This window comes from Macaca fascicularis, chromosome 6 (genome assembly GCF_037993035.2).
Source record: "Macaca fascicularis isolate 582-1 chromosome 6, T2T-MFA8v1.1".
Taxonomy (NCBI): Eukaryota; Metazoa; Chordata; class Mammalia; order Primates; family Cercopithecidae; genus Macaca; species Macaca fascicularis.
In genome coordinates, this window is record NC_088380.1 from 137,991,703 (window position 1) to 138,015,841 (window position 24,139).

Here is a 24,139-nt window from a genome sequence, read left to right on the forward strand (position 1 = left end):
AAGAAAACCTATCTTCAGTTTTCCACTGACACACCGCTACAATATGGGAGAGGCAGGATTCAAATACAGGTGCAGCTGATTCTAAAGATCACTCTGTTAATCTCTATTCAATACTCCTAGAGTGTTCAGTTCAATTGTAGCCACTGGTTAATTTAATAAAGGCACATCCTATTCCCATGACAGAGTCATGATTAAAGAGTCCCTATAAAGATTCTACTTTTTAATCTTACATGAGGAGTAGAAACAAATAATCATAAATTCTGTGGGGGATGTGTATAGGTAAGATTAGATCAAGTGGAATTATGCTGCTATTTATAAGTACATCATAGACCTAACTACAACTCCTCTCCCTTTTAAAATTAAACTTGTTTTAAGAAGAATCCCTTTGTCGATCTACAGTGTGCTAAATAAAGGTCAGAAAATAAATTACCTACAATTAACTTCTCATAATAAGTGGGGAGAAGGGAGTGGGACAGCTCACGTAATTATCTACACTTCCTGGGCTTATGAATGTCAAAACATGTTTATTATTCTAATGGCCTAACTTGCTTGAGGAATACCACATCCAGTGATTCCTCAAGTAGTGCCTGGAAAACAGGAAGAGCTTACCAAATGGTTGCTATTATTATTATCGATGTTGTTGTTTCAAAATAGCAACTTTAGGTCAAAGTACTGATACCATACTGTGATTTTTCAGTGTCAAATCATAGTGAGGCAGGTATTTAAAAAACCACAGTACAGAAGTCTAACGATAAAGACCAGCCACTGGGCACATATCTGAAGACGATATAATCACTCAAGGCGGGGGATGGGGGGGTGAGGGGAGAGAGAAAAATTAGAAGGCAATCACCCACTTTCATTTACAAAAAAGAAGAGAAAGATGGAAGAAATCAAAATAGAGGCCGGGCGCGGTGGCTCACACCTGTAATCCCAGCACTTTGGGAGGCCCACGCAGGCGGATCACGAGGTCAGGAGATTGAGACCATCCTGGCTAACACGGTGAAAACCTGTCTCTACTAAAAATACAAAAAATTAGCCGAGCGTGGTGGCGGGTGCCTGTAGTCCCAGCTACCCTGCAGGCTGAGGCAGGAGAAAGGCATGAACCCGGCAGGTGGACCTTGCCGTGAGCCAAGATCGAGCCACTGCACTCCAGCCTGGGCGAAAGAGCCAGACTCTGTCTCAAAAAAAAAAAAATAAATAAATAAATAAAAAGTAAAAATAGAAAAAGCCAATACCACCAGAATGGAAAATACATTAAATCTAACAACACTTCAATAAAGGCATATTAACTGAACATTTCTTTTCATAGGCATTTAATACCTAAGCAGAAAATCAGCTTCATGTAATGACAAAACCATATAGACATTTGTACCTATTTGTACCAACTTACCTTATTATTGCAAACATGGAATTGAAGTTCTTACATTCTCGACAATGAAGTGCAATTTTAATAAAATGCTTAATAATCTTCATTCGTTTGAGCTGATTTGCTTCAGTTAAAATTTCTGAGGCAACCCAGAATGTCTCTTGGTTTACAATGTCCTCAAACCTCTTCAAGTGAGTATTTCCTGCTTTGGAATTTAACTTAAAAAGGTCATCGATGTACTCAGTCGGCTCAATATTACGAAACAAATCAAAGTCCCTCATTGACAGCTGGGTGGCCACCTCAATGGTACTGAGCTGCAGCATGGATAGCTGGCTTTCCTTAACCAGTTCTTGAGCATCTTCATCTGAACATAAGGTTTCTGTTTCCATGTTATTTTTTAAATAATACCTAAATGGAAAAATTTTTTAAAATAAATGTATTCGTAAATATGATTAAATAAGAGCCCTTTTCCTCTTTTTTGTTGTTGTAAAATATCATTTTATTGTTAATAACTTTTAGCCAAAAATATTCATTTACAGGTAAAATGAAAAATTAACATTTTAAATGAGAAGAATTTTTGAGGAGTCGGTCTCTTATTCCACCAACCGGCATCTATTAAAGAGTAAATATAATGTTATGTCATGAACTTAATCATTTTAGAAACTATCTATCAGATACTATTTTAGGTACTGGCCTCGCCCTCGTAAAGCTTTTATTTTACTGTTTTATCTGACAGATGGTTGGTATTATGTAAGTATTTGTTTATGAACAGCATGAATTCTAATTAAGGCAAAATAAATTCCTGAATCAAGATGGTTCAAAATCTCTATTCAGAAGTTACTGCATTCATTTCCTTTTTAAATAAATTTCCAAGTGAAGCAAGAAGAATGAAATCTACAAAGGAGGGGAAACACTTCCACTAATGGTTTCTCCCTTGTTAAACACAAAACCTCATTCCAGCAAGTAGCACTGATCAGTAACCATACATTAAGAACTATATTTTGCTTTCTTCTCTTTAGATCAACAATTCTACAGCACTTAAAAGCTAAGAGACAGGAAACATCTTGTGCAGGGATGTTACTAAGGAAAAGAGGTAATGTATCACATGCTTTTACTTCATTCTTTTCTAATAATCCAACTTGATTTAAGCCTAAGTTTGTATCCATCTATCCATCTATTTTTTACTGTCAAGAAACTCTTTTTTCTGTTTTTTAGACTGTTCATACGCCTAAGACAATGCCATAAAAATACTGTTGAAACTCATTACGCTATATGTGATAATGTTGATAAGGTATGGTAGACTTAGTAACTCACTTAATCCTTACAACATTCCCATGAGGTATATTCTATTATTATTATCCTCATTTTATGGATGAGGAAATTCAGGCAGAGAAGCTACATAACTTGTTCAAGGTCACATAGCCAGAGCTGGGATTTGAATGTGGGCAGTATGAATCCAGGGTCTATGTTCTTAACCACTACGTATAGCCAGCAAAACAGAGTTAACTCATTCTCATTTCACAGCAACCATGGCATGCAGTCACTGTGAGCTTTCTAAGGATCTTGTTCTACATATGAAACTGGGTTACCAAAAAGATTATTCTCAGAGCGGTTGGGCGCAGTGGATCACGCTTGTAATGCCAGCACTTTGGGAGGCGAGGCAGGCAGATCACCTGAGGTAAGGAGTTTGAGACCAGCCTGGCCAACATGGTGAAACCTCGTCTCTACTAAAAACACAAAAATTAGCCAGGCATGGTGGCATGTGCCTGTAGTCCCAGGTACTCAGAAGGCTGAGGCAGGAGAACCGCTTGAACCTGGGAGGTGGAGGTTGCAGTGAGCTGAGATCACGCCACTGCACTCCAGCCTGGGCGACAGAGGGAGACTCCATCTCAAAAAAAAAAAAAAAAAAAAAAAAAAATATTATTCTCAGAAAAAATTACCAGAGTAAGGAACAAATGTACTACAGAAATAATCTAGTTTATTAAATAATTTTCGGAACACATTTTAAAAATTTTTAAATTTTCCTGCACATTCATAAAAGGAAAACTACTTAGAAAAAGAACTGTGAAAACCATGGCTTCTTTTGCCAAAGTACATACCGGCCACGTTAAAAATACAGTCATTCAGATATATATGAAGATCTGTATCATTCAGTTTCCTCTATAAAAAACAGGAACTAGATTACATCAGTGGTTCTAAGAGTTTATTTTAGCAGGAGTGATAAGATATTTTATCAAGCTGTCTTCTAGAGTGAATTTAGCAGCACTAAAACATGATGATGTTTCTACTTACAACATCTGTTTTAACAGGAAATCGTCAAAAGCACATCTACAAATAAGCACATCCACTAATAAGCTTATTCACCTTCCATTGAGTTGAATTCTATCAGCTAATTTGGAGAACTGATCTGGAAGTCTTCTCTGTTTTATGACACCCTCAGGAGTAACAGAAACTTCACAGAGAGAGTATGTGTCGGATGCACCGGTCAAACCAAATTCATGAACGGCATGACAAACTACTTCTTTAGCTGTAGTGTCTTTACTGATGATAATGTAGCAACTTTGCTGATCCACTTTGAAAACTCTTATAACTTGATCAGGAATATCTACATAAATAGAAAGATATGCCTTGTTATTTTATTTAAAAATTACTTTTAAACTCTTCAAAAAGCAATGTGAAACACAATGATCCCTCTGAACACTAAAATATACATTTCTATTTCACAATATTAACAGAAGTCACTGTTGCTTTTATTGATAAATATATCTATTTTTTTTTTTCAGATAACAAATCATTGATAGAAAAACCCAAAGACAAACCTTGTGCTCATACTATATATATGATTTGGAAGCCAGAATTTTTTTCATTTAATAGCTTATAAAACATTTTAATGTCATTATATGCTTCTACAAAACTCTTTTTAATGAAGACATAGTACTCCATAATATATATTTTATATATTTCAATTATCCAAACCCTTAATGACATTTAGATTGCGTACCACTTTCTATTATTATAAATGACATGATATGCCCTGTTATCCCCTGTCAAAAGTAAGTAAGCCTCTGCAGGCAATCTAATTACTTCCTCAGTGAAAATTCTCAAAAACAGAACTCCTGAGTTAGAAGGTATACATATTTTTAAGGTTTCTGAAATATACTGCCAAACTGTTCTCCACAGAGGTTATAATATTTTATAATCCTAGAGTGTAAGGGAACAAATTTGGTCACATCCTTAAAAAAACTGTGTATTAATGTTTTGTTTTGCTTTCCCATTTCATAAACCCTATTCTTTTCCTCCCTCTAAGAATAATACCATTATTTTTTCATTTCTTTGGTTACTGGTAAGACTGAGTAACTGATAATGGTCTAATGAACCATTATTTATTTTTAAAAATACTTTTTGGCATCCTTTATGTTTTTTTCCTAATGTACTGTAGTAGATAACAACACTTAGTCAACTATGAAGTGGAAAATGCTTAGTTTCTATTTATTTTTAACACAGGAAAATTTTAAATGTTCACCTGGTGAAATCTTAGTCTTTGCCCTTGTAATTTCTGCTCTTAGTAGAAAAATTTGAGACAATGTTTATATGATAAGCACATGTAAATAATAATATTCCACCCCCCCTTGTTCTATCTTATTTCTTTTTGTCATTATAGAACTCTGGACCAATGTTCAACATGATAAGCTAATATTTAATATAATTAAATGTAAGTGAAAAGTGACTTTATAGCATGAACAAATGCTAAAAATTTTCCCAATGACAATAAATTACTGTTGCAAAAGTTTCCTTTTTTAAAAATTAGGAATACAGGCTGGGCATGGCTCACACCTATAATCCCAGGACTTTGGGAAGCTGAGACTGGAGGATCACTTGAACCCAGGAGTTTGAGACCAGCCTGGATATATAGCAAGACTTTGTCTCTACAAAAACTTTTTAAAAATTAGCTGGCTGTGGTGGCACATTCTTGTAGTCCAGCTACTCGGGAGGCAGAAGTGGGAGAATCACTTGAGCCTGGGAGGTTGAAGCTGCAGTGAACTGAGATCATGCCACTGCACTCCACTCTGAGTAACAGAGCAAGACCCAGTCTCAAAAGAGAAAAAAAATTAGGGAATATATATTACTGTGGCTTTTTTGTATGTGTGTGATGACTGCAGTGGGGGCAGGGTGGAAGATTTTGGGGGCTCAAGTAATTATACAGTTTGTCCAGCATCACCTTCTTAGCATCATGGACACTGTTAACCTTTAGAGGAAAAAAAAAATTACAAATTTATCTTACAATGTCCTGAGGTATAATCCCTGGTATAAAAGGGAGAAATGGAACAGATACAGATATGGCAGGAAATGTTTTCATAAAATAATTTTTTTGGTCCTCTTGAGACTGAGGACCAAAAAAAAAAGACTTGCTCTGAGGACTGAAAGATTCAACTGAATATACATGAATATAATTCCAGGGACAAGGGGTCTTAGCCAACATATGTTGAATGTTCTGGGTCCTGTCAAGTTGAAAGTAGAATACTTCATCCACTCAGGTTCCTTCTGTAACAAGGATGCATCAAACTCTCTTTCCTCAATGTATTAAGAAATCTGAGTTATCACATGCACCTTGTTCAGCTTTCATTCTGATGAGCCAATCCTTAGTAGGCTGCTGACATCATAAGGTTTTTAAACCTACAAGGTGGGACTGTTTCAAGATTCACCAAAATCAGAGATACTTCTTGAAAGGGTTTGGCTGTGTCCCCAACCAAATCTCATCTTGAATTGTTAACTCCCACAATTCCCACATGTCATGGGAGGGAGCCAGTGGGAGGTAACTGAATCATGGGGGCGAGTCTTTCTCATGCTGTTCTCACAATAGTGAATAAGTCTCACGAGATCTGATGGTTTTAAAAAGAGGAGTTCCCCTGCACAAACTCTCTTTGCCTGTTGTCATCCAAGATGTGACTTGCTCCTCCTTGCTTTCTGCCATGATTGTGAGGCTTCCCCAGCCACGTGGAACCGTTAAGTGCATTAAACCTCTTTCCTTTGTAAATTGCCCAGTCGTGGGTATACTTTTATCAGCAGCGTGAAAACGGACTAATAACTTCTCTACCCTGTGCTAGAAGATTACTGCAAACAAATGGACATTTCAATTTGCCATGAGAAATATACTAAACAAATGGGTTTCCACTATCTTTTTAAGTCCATGAAAAAGGAACAAACAATATACTGTTATTACCTGTACTGTTGCTACTCTCTTCATAAAAGTAGGTCCCAGCCATCCTGGGCTTCAGAATTGAATCATTTTACTAGATCTTTGGGGGCTGAGCCTTAGCCAGTGGTACCGACTGACCTTGAGGGAATGGGGAGATGTTCTGATACCTTTTATTACTTTCTTCAGAGAAATTTATTCACAAAGACAGGGTGGGAATTTGTACACATTTCATGTTCTCTTCCCTTGCTGCCAATATATTGTAACATCTTCTGGGAAGGAGCACACAATTGTGTATCTTGCTGCATAGTGTTAAAAAGTCATACTTTGTTAAAGTGATTTGTCCATGTGAAGGACAAATTGTTACATGATCATATAAGAGTGATTTAGGTATCACAAATGGATACCTTTAGAACAGATTCATAAATGGGATTATCTAAAGGGTATCCCTTAATCCAAACTCTGATGAAACTGCCAAGGTAACAAATGTCAACTTGGAAAAGTGATGGAGAGCCATCAGAGGAAAAACTTTCTCTGCGTTAATATTAATGACAGTGTAAACCTCTATTTTAGAATTGTTACATATATATTATATAATACTCTTTACAAACATGTTTCTTGTTAGTAGGAAAACAACATACATGCCAAGTACAATATTTGGCATGCAGCACTCAAATGTTAATCGCTTAGATGAATGGTCAATAAGTTCCAATAAAGTTGAATCAAAAGGGAAAAAAATGATCCAATCATTTCAAATTTTAGGCACAAAGCTAAAATGCACACAAAAATACAGTACAATTTTAAAAGCAAAACAGACATTTAAAAAGAATCTTGGAAGCCAGGGGCGGTGGTTCATGCTTATAATGCTAGCACTTTGCGGGGCTGAGGTGAGCAGAACACTTGAGCCCGGGAGATCAAAACCAGCCTGGGGAACATGGGGAAGCCCCGCTTCCACAAAAATTACAAATGTTATCTGGGCGTGGTGGTGTGTGCCTATAGGCCCAGCTACTCGGGAGTCTGAGGTGGGAGGATCACTTGAGCCCAGGAGGTAGAGGTTGCAGTGAGCCGAGATCATATTATTGCAGTCCAGCCTGGGTGACAGAGAGAGACTCTGTCAAAAAAAAAAAAATCTTGGAGGATCAAGATTCATATTTCATATTTAGAAATCTTATGTAATAGGTAAATAAATTTAATAGAAACCTCAGATATCTAGACTTTCAGCCACAGATGAAATTTCTAGAGAGCTAACTTATAAATCTTATAGCAGTAAAATTAAAAAACGAATACTTCAAGGATGTATGTACTGACTCTGAGATTACACTAAAAATGGGAGAACTTTTAGGTATTTAAGATGATCTTTAAAAAAAAAAGACTGACTTTTCATTCTGCTTTTAATTGTTAATTGCTGAATAAATATTTATGAAGTGCCTGTTATGTGTCAACAGGGTTCCAGGTGATGAAGATACAGTGGTAAGTGAGATACATAAAGCCTCTACTCTCAGGGAATTTACTTACATTCAAGTGAGTAAACATGAGCTCAAGGACAGACAAGACATCAAGTAAGGAAGAAAATTCATATAGTGAAAAGCACCACACAAAAAAACAAAGGGTAGTGGTATACTAAGGATTGAAAAAATTGTTCTGTAAAGAGCCAGATAGTAAACATTTTAAGTTTTGCAGGTCAAGGGGCAAAACACGTATTTTTTAGGCACTTATATAATGAGAAAGACAACAAATTCCCACAAAATAGTTTTTCAAAACTCAAAATATAATAATGCATACATAAAACAGGTAAAGATACGTGAACACAAAGATTAGGCAATACTGTAAGTGTCTACTAACAGGGACTGGTCAAAAAAATTGTTAGCTGTTTAAAAATTTGTGGTAGAACAACACATCTTGAAACAGAAAAGTATTCAAAGGTATACTGCTAAAGTGAAACAGTTAAGTGGAAGAAAAGTAAAACATCTCATATGGGGTGCAAGCAATGGCACACACATTTTATGTGCAATGAAATTTCTGGAAGGATCTATAAGTAAATTAAGAACTAAATTCTAGGGGAGTGGTGACTTTTATATTCTATCTTATCCTGGCAGTTTAATTTTTTAAAAGCTATGATTGTGTTCCTTTATAATTAAAAACTAATAAAAATAAGAAATTTCCAATGAAGAAAAGTTTACTATATGAAATAAATCAAATAAGGGTTCGTGCTATTAAGTGAAAAGAAGTAAGCTGTAAGTTCTACATGCAGATCTAGAAAAAAAAATTCCTTTTTGAATTCCTTTTAGCCACACTCCTAATTTTTTTTTAAGACTCATCTTGTATTGAGTCAGAAATCCCAAAGAACATTTCAGAAGTTACAGAATAGCATGTATACTGATTCTATCCAAACATAAAAACATACCTATATTTTAAAAAATGACTAAAAGGATACATGCCAGTTAATACTGGCTACCTTCTAAGTGGAAAGAAAAGTTCTGCTTACTACTTCATTCAATTCTGTATCATTGGACTTTTAAAAAGTAACAAAATAATACATACAAACAAGGGCAACAGAATACCATAGTCTTTAAGATACTTACAATAAAAACCAACAGCTGTATGCAGCAAAAATAAAGCAAAATCAAAGTAAGCAATCAGAAACAAACTTACAGTTCTGTAGCTTTGCCCCCACTTTCATTCTGATCTAGTAATAACTTTGAAAATGCAGGATAAATATAGGTAAGCTCAAGAACGATAAACATTAATCAAACTTGGCTGTTACATATGTCCTGTAATATACATATGTGATGTACATGGCTCATTTAAATTTTTGTGTTGTATAAATTACATAAGAAGCTGAATTTGGAATTAACTGGGAATTGATGTTTTTTTCAATCCAAATATAAATAATATCCATCACTAGATAAAAAACCTTTCAGAAAATTACATATTTGGGGGTTTAAAAATATAAGTTAAATACCTATCATATATGTGTTCACATTACTGGTACAAGCACATGCTGCAGACTGAGACATATCAGATGTTCTCTCAACAGGTTTTAAAAAGGCATCTTCATCTTTAGTCTTTTTAACATGTTCTCAAGGAGAGAATTATGTAATCAACCTGAAATCAAGTTGAGTAACATACCTTCTCTTTAGAGGTCTGAATTTCAGCTCCATGGGGACTTAGTTTCTAAAACATAGTAATTTCAACCTCTTCTCTTCGTTCCCCTAGCTAAATCTCCAACTTCTCTCTCGCCTCTTCCTACAACCCTATCCCTTATTCCCTCAGCCCCACATCCTACATATACCTATGGCAAACATACAGCCATATAAACTATTAAAACTACAAATCATAAGATCCCTAATACTTGTCTTATGAAAGCATATATTTAATTTGTGCTTTGGAAGTGTGAAAACACTTTATTTTTGGATATTCTATGTAGTGTGAAAAGCACTGCTGTAGAACACACACACAGAGACATAGAAATAAATTCCCATCCTGCCACACAGCAAATAATAGGAGACTGACTCTGTGGCAGAAGGAGGTCGGTTTCCCAGATGAGGTAACACTTGAGTTCAGCACTGACAAATAAAAAGGTTCACTGGACATGCAAGGAGAGGGCCATGGGTGGCAAACACGGGCAAAGAAAGGGCATTCTGAAAGTTTATGCCATATTCAGGAAGGAGGGATGAAGTAATAATGGAGAGAGAATGACAGAACAGGAGGCTAGAAAGGGGGTCGAGGTCAGCAACACTTCTTCTTCACCCTGGTGGTGACATTTCTTTTATGTACCAAGAACTGAATCCAGTTTGCAGTTTTCTCACCTCTGTGATATCTTAGTGCTTGCTTTACCCTTTCTGGTAAATAGTTTAATTAACTTTATACCTTGGTAACAATCTTCACATTAACTTCGGATCAAATAACTGGAGTATTTTCTGTCTCATGAATGACACTTCACTAATATAAAAATCACTACAAATGTCTTAGGAAAGTAATGACTCATTAAATCTTTGTTCTAAAAAGAACACTGGTAGCTATGTAGAGAGTGTGATGTGTCAGAATATGTTATTGGGTTTAATAATCTCTCTAGTGGTTAAGTGGCAACTGAAATATAAAGGAAGAAACCATGTGCAGAATGACCTTCATTAAACTGTTACTATGTTATGTCCTGAGGTTTTTACTGAAGTTGCTATAATAAAACATGAATTTTACTACGGCACTTATATTTCCATCTAATACCAAGATGGAACTGAGTTTCCTCCCTTTTTACACTAGTTGCTAGGAACTTTAGAGTCAGAACTGAAGGTGAATCAGAACTATGCTTCTTTTGGTAGAAGCATTTTTTCTCCCACCTTTCCTTGGACTCAATTATATGTTTCAGTGCTTAATTGTATGTGCTTTGTATTGAAAACCATCTCAAATCCTTTAAGTGATGGATATATAATTATTCAAAGTTGAAGGTCTTCTTCTTTGTAACAAAATTTTAGATTATATAATTGTGACAATTTTTGCCTCAAGACATGAATAGATGCAAAAAAACAAATTAACTTGACATTCCACACTGAACGTCCAAACAACAATGAAAATTATGCTATAATGCTCTGATAACAATACATGACAAATACAACAACTTTAGCTTCAGGTGTTTGAGGAAAAATCTGCTTTTAGAAAATTATGAACACTTTTCTGACAGAAAAAGGTAAGTGAGGCCACTTAGATTAAAATAATCTGCCTTATTCTTTCCCACACCCTGAGTAAGACATATCTTGGCTGAGAAGGGTCTCTGTTTTCACTCTACTGCTTAGATTAGGATTACTAAAAGATACCTAATTCTGTGGTTAGAGGTAGTCTCTTTTTTTTTTTTTTTTTTTTTTTTTTTTGAGACGGAGTCTCACTCTGTCACCCAGGCTGGAGTGCAGTGGCGCGATCTCGGCTCACTGCAAGCTCTGCATCCCAGGTTCACACCATTTTCCTGCCTCAGCCTCCCAAGTAGCTGGGATTACAGTCACCTGCCATCACGCCTGGCTAATTTTTTGAATTTTTAGTAGAGATGGTGTTTCACCGTATTAGCCAGCATGGTCTCAATCTACTGACCTCGTGATCCGCCCGCCTCAGCCTCCTAAAGTGCTGGGATTACAGGCGTAAGCCACTGCGCCCGGCCAGAGGTAGTCTCTTTTTCATGTATTTCTGTTCCATTTTAGAGGATGTACCATTCAAATTAACAGAACAAGACAATCTCCCTTTAGCTTTTTGCATCAAGTCATAATCTAGAGTTAAGAGGGCTGCAAGTAACTCTAGTATTTGCTGCACAAGGCTTAACCATCCAGTTGTTCATTTGGTACCAATATGGCAATATAAAATCACATATGAAAATTACCTGAAGGATTGGAAAAATCCAACATACTGGTGGTAGGCTGCAGGAGATCAGGGCTGCTAGATGAGAGTGTTCCAGGGATGGGCATTATAGCCAGACTATGCCTGCAGTGCCTTGTTCCCACAATGCTGTCATCTTGTGATTGGCTTAGGCCTCCATCACTTCAAAAGAATGTCACATATCACTTTAAAGTATTTGAGAGTACTTAAGTAGTAAACATTTCTGTTCCCTGTGCACTAAGGCATAACAGAACCAAACCAAAGAGGTGATTTAAACAATTGAAATACTACAGCAATTTTTAAAAGACAACTGTAATGATAAAAATGGCACTAAAATTTTTAACAATTACATTAAAATAAAATCTAACTTATACATCTAAGTAATTCTACTACATCCTAATTAAATTGTCTTATTTAGTGTCTCCCAGTTTGGGTGAAGAAATGGAACCTGAGTATTTAGGGAACCCTTCAAATTTGCCAGTTCTAGTGGACACTAATATATGTATCCAAAAATGCACAGCCACACCATAGCAAGGTGTTCTCTTTCTCTTTCCCTTTCTCCAGAAAATCTCGGTGATCCTCTAGGAAAAAGAGGGAGTCTACATTCGAACCAAAAAATATGGCAGGTAGTAGATGATAATGGGGCCAAGGTCAAGTGACAAAGTAAGAGTGGTCTTTAAACACTGGACCAGAAAAAAAATAGAATTATGAAAATTACAGTCGCTAAAGTTCATTCTAAGGGTACATTATTTCTTATTTAATCTCTCAAGTCTAATTATTTAAGCAAACAAAATATTCTTCCTTTTAAATATTTTAGAAATGTGACACAGACAACTTCTAAATCTACCTAAGAGAAAAAATAAAAACAAAGAAACAAACACCGTCACTTAGGTTTTAGACACCCCCAGATTTTAGCTTACTTTTAAGCAAAGCAGTCCTACAAAAATGTAAGATAGCAGTGAAAAAAATTTCCATCAACATCAATAACCAAAAACTACTTCTAAGGGTTGTACTTATGTTAAAACCAATGCTCTGTTACTATTAATTCTTGTCTATATTTTATCAAATGCAGTATTCTGCCTAGTACTTGCTATGCATACAAACAGAAGTATCACAGAATACTTACCTATTATCATGAAAAAGATTAAGGTAGAGTATTATAAATGAATACTATGGAATACATTTAAATTATGTTAGATGTAAAATATAGGATTTTAGGTAGATTAGAAAACTATGCAAGATGGAGAGTTAAGACTGTTAAACTGCTAAAGGACTGTTAATAGTCAGACATGAAAGAGAGGGCCAGGATATGACAGAGCTGAAGAGTCAGAGAAAAGCAAAGAGACATGGAAGAAAGCAAAGATTAGTGTTTCAAGGGCAAGCTTTGATGTCAGGCAGACCTGAGCTACTAGCTGCTTGACTTCAGGCAAATTTCATTCTCTTTCTAAACTTTGGTTTTCTCATCTGTAAATGTGAGCAATACCATCTCCCCCAGGAATACTGAAAAATTAGGTAATATAGGCGAATGTTTTGGTGCAAAGGAAAACAGGACTTTAATTAAGAATGGACTTACTTTTACAAAAATTAAAATGAGAACAGGGCTGGGCACGTTGGCTCACACCTTTAATCCCAGCACTTTAGGTGGCGGAAGTGGGTGAATCACCTGAGTCAGGAGTTTAAGACCAGCCTGACCAACATGGCGAAACCCCATCTCTACTAAAAATACTAAAATTAGCCAGGAGTGGGGTGGCGCGTGCCTGTAATCCCAGCTACTTGGGAGGCTGAGGCAGAAGAATCGCTTGAACCCGGGAGGCGGAGGTTGCAGAGAGCTGAGATCACGCCATTCCACTCCAGCCTGGGCGACAGAGCAAGACTCCGTATCAAAAAATAAAAATAAAAATAATAATAATAAATAAAATAAAATAAAATAAAATAAGAATAGTACAAACCCAGAAGGGAGAATTATTTATTTTACTCAATTTATATTAAAAAGTAGAGGTAGGTCCGAGTAAAGGTACTATAGAAACAAGAAGTGCTTTCCTGGGGAGAGAATTTGACAGATAAAGCAAAGGAGATATCTCATTTGATAAATAGTTTGCATTTACCCTAAATAGGCTCCTTATAATTTGGTTTGCATTCCTAAAGATCAGAGTTAAATGTTCTAAGGTTAGGTAAGAGAAAATAAGAGGAAAAAGCACTTTCAAAGGTATTTAAATTATATAGAAAATAAAGATTTTTTTTTTTAAAGTCTTTCTTTAATTGACTTTTGAAAACAAACACATTAATTTTTGGACACAGAGGGTGCGATAAAAATCCAAGGAAGCAAACCATTCAAGAGGCTGTCCAGTCCTACTACTAATAAAGTAGAAGCAACTTTAGCAACATTAAAAAGTTACAATTTTCTATTAAAGGGAATTAACCGCATCAGTGACTGCAGCAAGCTGGAATCACTATAGACTAAGATGTACAGAAAATACAAAAAGTGGCCGGGTGCGGTGGCTCAAGCCTGTAATCCCAGCACTTTGGGAGGCCGAGACGGGCGGATTACGAGGTCAGGAGATCGAGACCATCCTGGCTAACACGGTGAAACCCCGTCTCTACTAAAAATACAAAAAAAACTAGCCGGGCGAGGTGGCGGGTGCCTGTAGTCCCAGCTACTCGGGAGCTGAGGCAGGAGAATGGCATAAACCTGGGAGACAGAGCTTGCAGTGAGCTGAGATCCAGCCACTGTACTCCAGCCTGGGGGACAGAGCGAGACTCCGTCTCAAAAAAAAAAAAAAAGAAAAAAAAGAAAAGAAAATACAAAAAGTCCTTGTATCTCTTACTGATGCTATTTAACATCGCTTCTGCTTTTGAATGCTCAATAGAGACAATATTGTGTAGCTATAAATACGTAAAGCTGGTTACAAAACTGTAGTAATTAAAGTGTGAGGTGCATAAATGAAAACTATACTGCTATATACAATCCATGCTATGCCATGAATGAAACAGTATTTAGTTGGCAAAATTTCCATGCTTATTTGAAAGCTGAGTTGATAAAGCCCATTTGGCAAGTAATTGTATCATTCTTACCAAAACAGTCTCCTGAGAAGGTGATGCAATAACAGAAGCAAAATTGTTTAAAAAAATTTCTCAATACTTCCCCAACACTAAATTTACTTAGGATAAAAGTACTTGGTTTCATATTATGAAACTAAAAAGGCCACATAAATATCAGCAATATGTAAATAAAAAAGAATCCCAATATTTAAAAAGCAAACAAAAAATATGTTGACAAGAAATGGGGAGGAAAAATACAATTCCTGTTAAGCAAGCAAGGCAGTTTATTTTGGGGATTGTTACAATGAATAATACAGAGATGTTACTTAGGCAACTGTGATTTTAAAAACAAAATAAAAGCTGCGTGATTTTAAAAAAGAAAAACAGATTTCCTGAAATGTGAAGAATTCTTAGGTCGATAAAAACCATACTTCTGTCTTAACTTACAGATGTAATTCAAACTAGTAACATTTTTCACTTTAATTTTTAGGAACATTCTTTTAAAATTATATCATGATTTCTTTGGGATTTTGGAATTATCTATTCTTATCTCAAGTATTTGTTCTTTCCTTACATTCTTTCTTTTCTGTGACAACTCATCCTCTACTCTTACAGAATTGAGTGCTGCTAAAGGTAGAGAACAAGTTTCCGTTCTTGGTGTCTTTTCCAAAGAGGTCTGGCACAGAGGAGATGCTCAAAAATTGTGAAACTGAACTCATTAAACATTTTTTTCAATAAAAAAATAACAAATGTTCAAGAAGAAAACTTGTAAAACACAAAAAGAAAGCACAGAAGGGAAAAATTACCTATGAAACCATGCCTTCCAAAAACCACAATCAACATTATGATAGTTTTCCTTCTAGTCATTTTTCTGATGTATAGTACAATTTATTTAACTAATCCTTGCAGCTGGACATTTAGGGTGTTCCAATTTTGTTTTAGTATAGATAAAACAACTTATAGCATCTATATATAAATCTTCATCTAATTACTATTAGAAACAGAACTACTGAATCAAAGAATTTTGTCATTTAAAAATATTTACTGGCCAGGTGAGGTGGCTCAAACCTGTAATCCCAGCACTCTGGGAGGCTAAGGCAGGTGGATCACTTGAGGTCAGGAGTTCCAGAACAGCCTGGCCAACACGGTGAAACCCTGTCTCTACTAAAATTAAAATTTACTTATGTATTTATGTATTTATTTTTATTTTTATTTTTCAGTTGGAGTTTCACTCTGTTGCCCAGGCTTAAGTGCAGTGGCATGATCTTGGCTTGCCACAACCTCCGCCTCCCCGGGTTCAAGTGATTTCCCTGCCACAGCCTCCCGAGTAGCTGGGATTACAGGCATGTGCCACACCACGCCCAGCAAATTTTTGTAGTTCTCTTGCCTCAGCCTCCCTAGCAGCTGGGATTACAAGTGTGTGCCACTATGTCCAGCTAGTTTTTTGTATTTTTTGGTAGAGATGGACTTTCACAATGTTGGTCAGGCTGGTCTCAATCTCCTGGCCTCAAGTGATCCCTCCATCTCGGCCTCCCAAAGTGCTGGGATAACAGGTGTGAGATACTGTGTCCAGCCAGAATTTTGCCACTTTTAAAGCTTTTAATAAAAAGGCATCACTTTATATTAGCACACCAGTTTAAACTTTTATAAACTTATTACATTATCAATTCTGTCCCTGACCATTCTTTTTGTCAGTCTGTGAGGAAACAAACGGTATCCAGGATTAAACTGTATATCCTGGATCAGTATCAATACAGACCATCTGAGTCATGTTTTCTGCCTATTTTTCCATTGAAGTTTTAGTGATATTTTTTTCCTATTTGATTTCTGAGAGCTCTTTATATATAAAGGATAGTATACTTTTGTGTAGCAGAAGGAATTGTCTGAATTCACTTCAACTGACTGTCAATAAATATAAGATACATTCTCAAAAATGCAAAATGGCCAGTCTGAAAGGTAAGACAGCTCTCCCAACAAAACAGCCTCCAGAAACCTTTGACTTCCAAGATAACCTATTTTTTCTGTATTTATGTGGCTGAAATACTTTGCATTTTACTCCTTGGAAACGTGTTTGGAAGGGACAGACAGGTTAATATAAACTTCTGCAGTGCAGCATTTTATTCATATTTATATTCATAACCAAGCGTTTTCTTGTTGACACAAAGCAAGACATCCAATAATCCCTTCTGAGTTTAAGTAAAACTATTTTTACCAGATAGTCCTCTTTTTTGGGTACCAATATAAAGTTATAATGCTTGAAAATATTCAACTGACTGTTCCTGGCGACCTCAGTTCTACATCTCTTGCTGCAACCAAAGACAGAATTCAGGTATAGTAACTAATTCCCACACCTGTCACCAAAGGATAATATGGAGTTGAGATACTGATTTAGCTGCCTAAAACTTGAGTACAGCTGGTTAGAATGTGATAGTAACAAGTTGAAGACAGTTATAATTATAGTGTTATCTGTCTTTGGATGATACATGTCACAACTGTGTCACTGGTCAAAATGAGACGCAGTTAATGGGAGAAAGATGTATTCCAGACAAAACCCATTAAGGTTTCCAGAAGTGGAACTCAGGGCATTACCCCCTGAGGAATTCTCCTCATGCATTCTTTTCTGCCTTCTGGATCCTCGGTTTTGTCCCTTTTCCACAGTGACTTCCAGTCATCCCCACCTGTCCCCGACCTCTTCAGTGTAGGCTGGCTCCTCTAACATTCTCCTTACTCAGTCCCCATTTGTGAGACCATGCATTTTCTTATAGTGTTCGCTACAGTACACTCAACATTCAAAAATTTTCGTATTTTAAAGTAATGATTTCTATAAGCCACTTGACCTCAAGGATAGAATGAGTAATGAACTTTTAGAAAAAGTTCAGGGTATTTTAATCCTCTGAGTGCCAAATTAAATGAAGAGCAAATGTGTTTCACTGGCTGGAAATAAGAACTCAGGAAGATGAGCATTTCTGACTAGAAAATCTCTGAGATGTTTTAATTATTGAAAAAATATTTAAAAATTTAAAAAATATTTTAAAAAAAATTAAAAAATATTTAAAAGTATTTAAAAATAAAAAAAAATCTCATCACTAAAGATGAGAGCTGACACAATTCCAAGTTGCCTCCCAATTGTTAACTCTGCTATCACTGCTATATTGTGCTGTATCCACAACCCCAAATCACTAACACGGCCATCAGAGAGGTCTTCCTAAAAGAACAAATTTTATCAAATCACATGTCTTCTTATGGCTCCCAGTCATGACACGATGAAGTCTATTATCTTTAGCATAATATTCAAGGTCCCTCATAACCTACTTCTCTTGCTCCGGCTCTAGTTATATACACAGAAACACAATCTATTCAAACCTAACAAGTTTGTTCCTGCCTCCACTTATCAACCTATAATGTGAGAACTTTGCAATTTGCTTAGATTATCAACTCTTGGAGGATAAGAACCTTGATCTATTTATCTTCCTGTCTCTGGCTTAGGATATAATAAATGTGTGGAGAATAAGGGTTCCTGATGTGAATTTCTCAGAGTTAAGGACTATCTCTTTTTGTTTCTATAACTATCATCTGGCAAATTACCAGGAACTTTCAGGAGGCAAATAAATATTTTCTTTTAATGTATTTTTTGGAACTTGCTTTATTTCGTTCACTGATTATTCACTGTCTTAACTTATTCAAAAAACATGAACTGAGTGCCTAGTATGTGCTAAGTATTGTACTGCTCTTGATTAGAACTTTGGTAATTGCTTCAGGAAGTTGCTAATGTAATATATATTAGAGTCATCCCCCAATCATGACAATTTAGTGGTCTAATTCCATCAGTATTTTACAGACCTTAATTTACATTTAAAATCTTCAAGTATTACTAAGTTTTGGTGATATCCCATTTTGGAAATAGAAATAGGTCTGATTAAAAAGTTCAACTTTAGAATTCAAGAAGGAATAAATGGTGCTGCAAAGGAAAAATGATTAAAAAAAAACAAAAACAAAAACTGGTGAATGAGTCCCAAGATTTAAGGTGTACAATTTGTACAGATCAGGAGACTAAAATTGGACCAAAAATGTTTAAAAACAGATTTCACAAAATAAAATGAGCAGTCTTTTCCAAAATTCAAAATAATGCTATTATATAATCTGAAAGTTGTAACTTCATGAAAGTGATAGGGAGAAGTTCAAATGTATTCTTATTTAAGTACTGTTTGAAGACTTTATGATACACTAGTTAAAGCAAAACTTACCTGTCTCTCCCCACCCCAAATAAAAACTTTATAGTGAAGATGAAAATTCCTGCATGGCTAAGATTGGCATTACCTACCTAAATAGCTTTGGAGGCAAGATACTAAATCGTGTTTTATCCAAAATCTTCCTGATTTTGTTTCTTCCACCTGAAACAGTATTTGCTTTAACTTTCTTACTTCCTTTCTCCTGTGATGTCTGTTCAATATCTCCTGGCACATGCTGGATAGAATGGCGATTACTTTTTTTTTCAGCAATTTTGGGAATATGAGGAACACCAGATTTCTCTTGTTCAGTCCTAAAAAGTAACTCTTTGAACACTGTGGAAATAAAACAAATGTGTCATTTCTTTTCTTCTCTTTAGAAAATTTTTACACCAACAACAAATTTTAAGGATAAATACAGTGATTTTCCATTATTTGAACTTTCGCAGTCTCATTCAACTAAACATTGTCAAGTATTTACCCATCCTTTAGCAGCGATATCTACTTCTGTCTTTAGTTTTTATACCTGATTATACTTCTGATGTTGCCCAACACTAATACAAGGAAAGTCAGTGGGGGGAAAGGGAAAGGAAGAGGGCAGACTACAGGCAGGTTTGAAAAAAACAGATTCCTATTGAGGTAGTAAGTAATATAACACTAATCAACTAATTTTATAGAAACAGATATTTAGGTTCTATTGTATGTTATTCCTTATAATACAGCTGACCCTTGAACAACATCAGTTTGAACTATGTGGGTCCATTTATACTTGGATTTTTTTCAACCAAACATGGATTGAAAATACAGTATTCTTGGGATGCAAAAACCTGTGTATGGCTCTGAAGAACCAACTGAGAGTCTGGAATATGCACATATTTTGGTATACATGGGGTGGAGGTCCTGTAAACAACCCTATGCATATACCGAGGGATAACTACATATGTCACTTGAGATGAGACCTCACTACTATAGTCAGGTTCAGATGTAAAATTTAGATGAGAAAAGCTTTGTTGGTCTTTATTTTTACTTTTACCAAAAAACAGTAATTTTGTTTATTTATTGATTGATTGATTTTGAGACGGAGTCTCACTCTGTCGCCCAGGATGGAGTACAGTGGTGCAATCTCAGCTCAATGCAACCTCCACCTTCTGGGTTCAAGCGATTCTACTGCCTCAGCTTCCAGAGTAGCTAGGATTACAGGCACGTATCACCACACCGGGCTAATTTTTGTATTTTTAGTAGAGGTGGGGTTTCCCCATCTTGGCCAGGTTGGTCTCGAACATCTGACCTCAGGTGATTCACCCACTTCGGCCCCCCAAAGTGCTGGGATTACAGGCATAAGCCACCATGCCCGGCCTAATTTTGGTAATTTAAATTTGGTAATATATAACGATTCCTCACGGTCACATTTATGAGGCTATGTCATTCGGTAAAGCTGCTAAAAAATATCCATTTCAGTGGTCTGAACTAAACAAGTAAACAACCAATCATATCTTAGATACTGCTTTTTTTTTTTTTTCTTTTTGAGACAGAGTTTTGCTCTAGTTGTCCAGGCTGGAGTGCAATGGTACAATCTCGGCTCACCACAACCTTCGCCTCCTGGGTTCAAGCGGTTCTCCTGCCTTGGCCTCCCGAATAGCTGGGATTACAGACATGACACCAACATACCTGGCTAATTTTGTATTTTTAGCAGAGATGGGGTTTCTCCATGTTGGTCAAGCTGGTCTCGAACTCCTGACCTCAGGTGATCTGCCCGCCTCGGCCTCCCAAAGTGCTGGGATTACAGGCACCAGCCACCATGCCTGGCCCTTTTTTTTTTTCCTTTTTTTGAGAAAGGGTCTCACTCTGTTGCCCAGGCTGGAGTTCAGTGGCATGATCACAGCTCACTGCATCCTTGGCCTTCCTGGGCTCAGGTGATCCTCCCACCTCAGCCTCTTGAGCAGCTGGGATTACAGGAGTGTGCCACCATGCCAGGTTAATTTTTGTATTTTTTTGTAGAGATGGGGTTTTGACATGTTGCCTAGGATGACCTCGAACTTCTAGGCTCAAGAGATCTGCCTGTTTCAGCCTTCCAAAGGGCTGGGATTACAGGCATAAGCCACCGTGCCTGGCCTCAGATATCTATCAAGTCTAACTAAGTCTGGTGAATTACTTCATCCTTAATGAGGGTGCAGGTACATTTGGGAAATTACTTTTTTAGCAATCTATTTGCCTACACCAAATTTTTGCCTTGTGAGGATGGCTACATCTCCTTGGGATAAAGCAAAGATAAATCTGTATAAGGTAAATATCTAGCAGTGATGAGTCATGGCGCTGAGGAAGTCTGAATTACAGAGAAATAGTGGTTGTGTATTCTTAGAATAGAGTTAAATGTCTTCAGCTGCATGAGCTGTGGAAGCAAACGCTCAGCTTATCATTAGATATAGCTTTGAGCAGTATATGCGGCACCTTTTTTTATTTTTTAAGCTATAAATTATGTAAACATGCCCACTGAAAAATCCAATCACAGAGAATTTTTCTGGAAAACAACAGAAAAGAAAAGCAAGAGTTTCCCATGAAATCAAAGAACTTACAAGTAAGACAGAAATGGATAAAGCCTTAAGAATGGATTAAAACATTTACAACTTGGTATTCACTTGTAAAATCTGGACTGATTTGAGGGTTTCAACAGAAGGACGATATCACATTACCAAAGCACAGTGCAAGTTTATGAAAAGCACATTTTTCTGCTTTCAAAATGATGGAGACTTTTTAGAAGTTACCTTCCATACAGTCTGCATGATTAAAATAAAGTAAAATATTTTTAAAATTTCACGTTATTTTAAGCCATATGGTAATAACATATATATACACACACGCACATGTGTGTGCGTGTGTATGTATATATGTACATTTATATATGTATTTTTTGGAAACAGGGTCCGGTGTCACTCTGTCGTCCAGGCTGGAGATCACAGCTCACTGCAGCCTTGACTTTATGGGCTCATGTGATCCTCCCACTTTTGCCTCCTGAGTAGCTGGGACTACAGGCATGTGCTACTGCGCCCAGCTCATTTTTTCTATTTTTGTAGAGATGTGGTCTCACTATGTTTCCTAGGCTAGTCTTGAACTCCTGGGCTCAAACGATCCTTCTGGCTCGCCCTTCCAAAGTGATGGGATTATAGGGGTGAGCCACCACGACCGGCCAATACTTTTTAAATCTAAAATTCAGACATTCATTCATTCAAAAAATATTAACCTATAAATATAGGTCAGGTACTTCACTTGATGTTTGTATAATCCTCCTGTTGTGGAACTTACAGTCAGTCTAAGACACATAAAACATAACCAGAGGAACTACTTAAAAGAGCAGGAAAGGGCAATCTTCCTTAAGCAAGTCAGTCACCTTGGAAAAAGAAATCAAAAAGATGAGATTTTAACTAGGCAAAGAAGGAGAAGGATGAGTAATCCTAGGTAGAGAAAATCTCAAGTTCAAAGTCCCTGTGGTAGAAGGAAAGTTCAAGAAAATGAAAATGACTAGAGAACAAGGTAGAGATGAGGCCAGATAATGCTATGCTAAAGTATTCAAATTTTCTGTTGGAGCAACAGGAAAACTCTGAGAGGGCAGATTTCCTTAGTAGTGTGTATATAAGGTAACTGAATTATTTTTAAAAATTGTTAAATTTGGCTGGGTGTGGTGGCTCATGCCTGTAATCCCAGCACTTTGGGAGGCTGAGGAGGGCGGATCACCGGAGGTCAGGAGTTCGGGACCAGCTTGGTCAACATGGTGAAACTCCACCTCTACTAAAAATACAAAAATTAGCTGGGAATGGTGGCAGATGGCTGCAATCCCAGCTACTCCAGAGGCTGAGACAGGAGAATCGCTTGAACCTGGGAGGCGGAGGTTGCAGTGAGCCGAGGTTGAGCCACTGCACTCCAATCTGGACAACAGAGCAAGACGACTCTGCCTCAAAAAAAAAAAAAAAAAAAAAAAAAACTGTTAAATTTCTCCACTGGACCTGAGTAATTATAAGTAAAAATGTGTGGAGCTTGTAGTTTGTTTTAAAGAAGAGAAACGACTGTGTTAAATTTAAAAAAATAGGGACAAAAATGAAAGGATAACGAGCACACATAGTTACAATGCTATTAAACAGCAGTATCAGACATTGTACATAAACCAAAAGTAAAAGTGCCAAAGAATCTATAAAAGCTTAAATTTGACTACATAAAAACTAAAAATGTCTCTCTTCTTACATACATGTATATGAGTTCACAAACACAAGGAACAAAAGTCAAAACACAAACCACTTGTGGAAAATACTTTCAACTTTTAAACTCTTTAAAAAGAGTTGAAAAAAAAAAGAGTGTCTTGGCCGGGTGCAGTGGCCCACGCCTGTAATCCCAGCACTTTGGGAGGCCGAGGTGGGTGGATCACGAAGTCAGGACATTGAGATCATCCTGGCCATCACGGTGAAACCCCGTATCTATTAAACAATACAAAAAATTAGCAGGGTGTGGTGGTGGGCACCTGTAGTCCCAGCTACTCAGGAGGCTGAGGCAGGAGAATGGTGTGAACCTGGGAGGCGGAGCTTGCAGTGAGTGGAGATTGTGCCACTGCACTCCAGCCTGGGCGACAGAGCGAGACTCCATCTCAAAAAAAAAAAGACTTTATAGAAAATAAATGCCAAAACACACAAAAAAGGTGCTCAACCTTGTTATTAAATAACATATATCGAAATTTAAAAGGCTGATTATACCCACGGCAGAGGCTTTTTTTCTGACACAGAGTCCTGCTCTGTTGCCAGGCTGGAGTGCAGTGGTGCGATCTCGGCTCACTGCAACCTCCACCTCCCAGGTTCAAGTGATTCTCCTGCCTCAGCCTCCCGAGTAGCTGGGACTACAGGTGCCCGCCACCACGCCCAGCTAATTTTTGTATTTTTAGTAAAGACAGGGTTAGCCAGGATGGTCTCGATCTCT

General features: G+C 36.8%; 1 protein-coding gene across 14 annotated transcripts in view; it reads right to left on the reverse strand.

Annotated features, from left to right (window-relative positions):
• Nucleotides 1-24,139, reverse strand: part of RAPGEF6 (Rap guanine nucleotide exchange factor 6) — a 215,714-nt gene that overhangs the window by 37,259 nt on the left and 154,316 nt on the right. For 10 of the 14 annotated variants that reach the window (XM_073994153.1, XM_073994152.1, XM_073994154.1 and 7 more), the window contains 4 exons: nucleotides 19,279-19,519; nucleotides 11,923-12,080; nucleotides 3,731-3,971; nucleotides 1,391-1,774 (listed from right to left, as the gene is read on the reverse strand). In XM_073994153.1, coding sequence (XP_073850254.1) covers nucleotides 1,391-1,774; nucleotides 3,731-3,971; nucleotides 11,923-12,080; nucleotides 19,279-19,519 — 1,024 coding nt within the window. Of the gene's footprint in view, nucleotides 1-1,390; nucleotides 1,775-3,730; nucleotides 3,972-11,922; nucleotides 12,081-19,278; nucleotides 19,520-24,139 lie in introns of those variants that run through there. The other 4 variants (XR_012414050.1, XR_012414051.1, XM_073994157.1 and 1 more) reach the window with 3 other exon arrangements.